Source organism: Citrus sinensis, chromosome 2 (assembly GCF_022201045.2).
Source record: "Citrus sinensis cultivar Valencia sweet orange chromosome 2, DVS_A1.0, whole genome shotgun sequence".
Classification (NCBI taxonomy): domain Eukaryota; kingdom Viridiplantae; phylum Streptophyta; class Magnoliopsida; order Sapindales; family Rutaceae; genus Citrus; species Citrus sinensis.
The window spans coordinates 15,305,746-15,311,165 of NC_068557.1; the positions used below are offsets into that span (position 1 = coordinate 15,305,746).

The window sequence follows — 5,420 nt, forward strand, 5'->3', positions numbered from 1 at the left end:
ATGCAAATACTGTTTCATCAGTAGGCTCCTCTTGTTCTGAGAAGTAGAACTCAATTTCATCTTTGTGAGGAGAATAATCAGTGGTGGCCTATAAATGCTCAAGAAGTCTGATAGCCTTATGCTTTTTGTTAGGGCAGTCTTTAGCATAATGGCCTTTCTTTTTGCAGATGAAGCATCGGCTAGACTTTCTCCTCTTCTGTTCTCGAAAAGAACTAGACCTTTTCCTAAAAAACCTATATGGTTTTGGTCTGGATTTTGATCTAGGAGATGAATCTAGATTTTTGAATTTTCTGAAATGCTTCTTCTTTTTAGTGCTGCAATCACAATCTTTCTTTTTCTTGCATTTGATCTGTAAGTAGGGCTTTTTGCAAAAACTTTAGAAAGGTTCTTTGTCTTTTAATAGTTCCTTGAAGAACTGTTTCTGTTCACATAATTTTTCCAAACATCCTTTGGCGATCTGAAAGATCTTTCCCAAGGAAATGTTGTCAATGGTGAGATTGAGACTCGTGAGCTGCCTCTGTATGTCTGGTTGTAATTCTTCAGGTAAAGATGCCAGAAATACATGCTTGAGAGTCGGATCATTAAACCCATTGAGCTTATAAAATAGGATAGACATCCGTTTATAATGGAAATCAAGATCTTTAGAGTTAAAGGAGCAGCATTTCATATTGAGGTAGTCTCGTCTTGCAGCTTCAAAGACTGCGGCTGATTCTCCAATGAATTGTTCATGAATGACAGAAAGAGCAGTTGAGATATTAGGTAGTTGCACAAACTGTAATTGTCTGCACTCTCCTAAAGTATCAAACTAATCCCTTAAAGATCCCGTAAAACGAGCAGCAAGTTCTCTAAGGACTGATGTTGTAGTAGCATTGGCTCTTAACATTTGGAGATCTGTCCAAGCAGCCATTTCGGATAATCTGTCTCTCCATTTACTTGCAGGGATATCATCAAAAGTGAACCATGGACCATTTGAAGGTTTATGATCATTTGGGGGTTGAGCAGGCTGGTTTGGAGCTGAGGATGCTTCTGGAGCATCTTCCTCAATATCTGAGGTTATTTCAAAGAATGGGTCAGTTCTTGAGGATTGACCAGGCTCAGTCTCTTGAGGCTGAGCCATAAGGATTCTAGTGATATCAACATAAGATTTTTCAAAACCACTAGATGAAAGGGAAGTTTCAACGGAAGATTCTGATTCAGGGTCAGAGGGATCTTCTGAAATAGTTAGATTTGAATAAGAAGTTTGGTCTGTATCAGATGGATCTGAGATTAGTTGTGCACTGTATTGTTGCATTGGGGATTTATCTTTGGCTTGTGTCGGTGTTGGTTGACGAGGAAGTGGAGTATAGAGAGGCGGTTGCTGTTCTGAGATGGACAAAGGTGGTTGAAAAGGTTGTTTTTCTGGTCTTGGTCGAGGATGAGGTTTAGATCTGGATGGTTTTGGAAGAGGATTATTTTGAAACAAAGTATGGGTCATTCCAAATAATTTGGATGGGTCTTGTGGTTTTATGGGAGAAAGCATGGGTGCAAAGGGATGGAATGCTGGACTGAGGGGAGGTAATGGGGGAGAGGTGGTAAATAATGTTGGCCTTTGCCTTTCTAACTCAATCTGTTCAAGTTCTGCTTTCAATTTTCTGATTTCTTTTTTTTTTCTGATCAAATTCTAGGCCATAGTATCTATGACTAGCATGGTTCGTAATTCTGAATCCAGTTGAGAGATTCTGGATTGGAGATTTTAGTAAATTTGCTGCATCTGGGAAGTGATCGAGTCCATCTTAGACTCAATATGATCAGTTCATAAACTAATATGATTAACCTTTTTATGGATATCAACCAAGGCCTCATTTTGGGCTCTGGTATTTTGGGTTTGCCAGTTGAGAACAGCTTCAAAAGATTTTGGGTCTTCTAAGTGACCTGTGGGAGTTATGGCTGAAGGAATAAAAGGTTTAGTTATGACCTTTCGTTGTGGATCAGTTTGGGTTTCTAGAGCAGGGAAATTGGAAGAATAATCTTGAGGGGATGAAAACATCATACAAGCCATAGGCTGTATGGGTGGATGGGAATTCTGGATATGTGGAAGAACGTCAGTTTTGTGAGTCTTTGCGATCCATCTAAGTTCCTTTTGGTAGATGGGTAAAGGAGCTGGTGGCGGTGGAGGATTATGAGGTGGTTTAGGTTGGGTGTGTGAACACGGAGTTTTAGGTGTTTTCTTTTTGGGTTTTCTTTTCCTCTGTGGTTCATCATCATCTTCGTCCCAATCATCCCAACAAGGACAATCTGGGTCACAATTTCTGGATCCAGGGGAATCCCAAAGAAAATGGCCATTAAGTTTGGCAGGGTAGACAGGATATCCTTCTGAAGTGAATCCTGTAATTGGCAGCTTTTCTTGAGCTGTGTGAACAGCTGTAACCATGGCTAAATAAGTGAATGAAAGCCGTGGAGGTTCCTCTGGTGCAGTTGGTGGAGGTCGAAAAGTCATTCGGACAGTGCCATCAGCTCTTCTTTCAAACATACTTTCTGTTGTCTGGATAGGAGAAGTATTGGTGTGGAACTTCTCATAATTTGAAATCCATTCCAAGGGCATGAGTTTTATGAGTTCATGTCTAGGAATTTGTCTTGGAATCTGGATGATGGTTGGCATTTGATCTGAGTCTGCTAACACCATGAGGGCGTCAGAGTGATGCTCAGGTGTAGAAAGATCTAAGGCATGGTTCTGGAGCCTATAGACCAATTGATGGTGAAGAGTGGCAATTTTGGTAGAAGAAATTTGTTCTGCACCTTGAATTTGTACTTGGACTTTCAAGGTAGTGAACAGATTAGTGTCTTGAAGAGAAAGGTTGAAATTGGGATAGAAAGTTAAAGAGAGTGAGATGGTCCTATGGACGTGTGATAAATGTTTGTTGGAATTGGTTGGATCATGGTTGAGTGGGAATGGATGTGGAAATGTTTTCCATTCATATGCCTGGTCTTATGTCCAGTAGTCTTTAGTGACTGCATGCTGAAAATACGGCCTGTGTATGATGAAAACTAAGGTAAATAGAGATAACAAACTTAGTGGCATACGGGACTATGAGGCACCAAACATACCATAATTCATCTTCTGAAATGGTAAGAGATGGATTGAGAGTGAATCCTGTGAGAAATAGGTATTCTAGGTGAAGGGACGAAAAATGGAGTGGTTGGGTTCTGTAGACATTCATGAAATACCTAAAAGGAATTTTTTGGCAAAATCCTGGATTTGAAAAGTTGAGCTGAAGGAGAGATTGAGGGGGAAGGTCTTTTGGGTTAAGGCTTTGAAAGGGAGAGAACGATACATTGCTATAATGGGTATAGCATGGATGGAAGTAATGAGAGTAGGTTTATTTATAGATGGATGGGTAAGGAAATTAGGGATTAGATTTTTATCACCTTTGATGTGCTGGACCGTAAAGTCATACTTGGCGAACTAAGCTTTTAAACTGAGCAATTGCTTATTTGTTCTTGAAGTGAAGGATCTTTGGGAAAGAGAAGTTATCCATTCTGATAAGGAAATTGTGACTAATCAGATGGAATTCAAATTTCTTGATTCCATACTTGACTGCTAAAATCTCCTTGTAAATGACATGATAATTCTTTTCTGCATCCTTGAATTGTCCACTTGCATGGGCGCAATAGGACTCTTTTTCTCCACTATTTTCCAAGAGAATGGCACTCCAGTATTTGTCACTGGCGTCTGTCTGGAGAATTCTCTGTCTCGTTGTGGGAATCTTGAGTGGTGGAGCAACATTTCATTTGATGAATTTCTTTTCTACATAAATAATTGTAAGAGCTATGGCAATTGTGGTCTGAATCAATTGAAGTTGTCTGTATTCTCCCAGACTTTCAAACCAATCTCGCAAAGAACCAGTGAATCTGGAACGAAATTCTCAGAGGACTGCCTAAGATTGTGTATTTGGTCGTGTTATTTGTACATCAACCCAAGCAACAAATTCTTGGTGCCTAGCTGGCCATTTATCGTGAGGAATGTCATCAAAAGTGAACCACTATGTCGAAGATGGTTTAGAGGAAGGTTCAGACGCTAGTGGATTTGGAGGAATAGGTTCAGTTTGTGAACTGCCTTGGTCTCTATTTTCATCATCAGATTCTTCTACAACAGGTGTAGACGTACTTAGTTCCTTTGTCTTTATAGAGATATCCGCATATTGAGATTCTGAGTCTGAGAAAGTTTGCTCATAAGAACTGAAACTACTTTCAGAGACCGAATCTGGATCTGGATCACTGCTTTGCATACCAACACTCTGATAAAAGTATTGGTGTACAGGAGCTTTGTCTTTCTTTGATGGCTCAGGGGTTGATTTTGGAGAATCTTCAGGGATTGGAGAGCTTTCTTTTGGTTTTAGTTATGAGATTTTGACTTTTGTGGTTGGCTTTTTGGATGTTGATGGTACTATGGAAGGTTCTTGATTTCTGTAAAGAAGATAGGAAAGACCAAATAACTTGTCATAGTCCATTGGAGGTCTGGAAGGGTTATAGAAAGGTTTATATGTGTCAAATAGAGGGGCAGGAATGGGTAAAGATTGAGTTTTGGTAAAGAGAGGTGGTTGTTCTTTGTCTGCATCAATCCTGGCTAACTCTGCTTTGAGCTTTCTAATATCTGCTTCCTTTTTATTGAATTATGGTCCCCATATACGATTGTTAATCATCGTTCTGAGATCAACATCGAGTTCAGAGATTCTATTTTGCAAATTCAGATAGATCTGTTCCAGCTGAGCATTGAGAGAATCCACTTTTGTTTATGTTTTTGTCACCTGAGTAGCAACCTTATCTATCTTTCTCCCAAGATTATGAAGTGCTTGGTTTTAAGCATTGGCATTTTGAGTTTGCCAATTAAAGACTGCTTCATGTTGTTTTGGGGCTTCTGGTTGACCAGAAGAAGTGATAGGTGACTGCACAAAGGTTGAGAAACAACTTTTGTTTGTGGATCTATTTGTTTTTCAAGTGGGGGAAAAGATTCTTGGTAAGACTAGCTAGAGGAAGAGAACATCAGGCATGACCTGGGCTTTGGTGGAGAAGGAGTTTGTTCTTGTGGAACAGATGTCTTGTTTTCTTTTTCTATCCATTTGAGTGTCGTTTTGTAAATTGGTAAAGGCTGACTGGTGCTTGGATCATCCGGTGGTTCCGAAGAATATGATCTGCAAGGAGTCTTTGGATGGGAAGGCTTCTTTTTTCTCCTTCGTCTTCTCCTCATAATTTCAAAGTCTTCGTCATTGTCGTATGGATCTTCTAGGCAAGGGCAGTCAGGGTTGCACATATGGGCTTTTGGAACATCCCATAAGAAGTGTCCATTGACTTTGTCAGAATATACTGGATATCCTTCTGAAGACAATCCATGGATTGAAAGATTTTCTTCTTGGCCTGAGGTTACTGTCTTGATCATAGCAGTA

General features: G+C 39.9%; 1 protein-coding gene across 1 annotated transcript; it reads right to left on the minus strand.

The window, feature by feature from the left end:
- Window positions 1–805: 805 nt before the first annotated feature.
- Window positions 806–2,662, minus strand: LOC107175117 (uncharacterized). The gene is made up of 3 exons (XM_015526490.1): window positions 2,266–2,662; window positions 1,814–2,007; window positions 806–1,357 (listed from the first exon to the last, which is right to left on the minus strand). Exons 1-3 carry the CDS (start codon window positions 2,660–2,662, stop codon window positions 806–808), a joined length of 1,143 nt encoding a protein of 380 aa, XP_015381976.1.
- Between the last annotated feature and the right edge of the window lie 2,758 nt (window positions 2,663–5,420).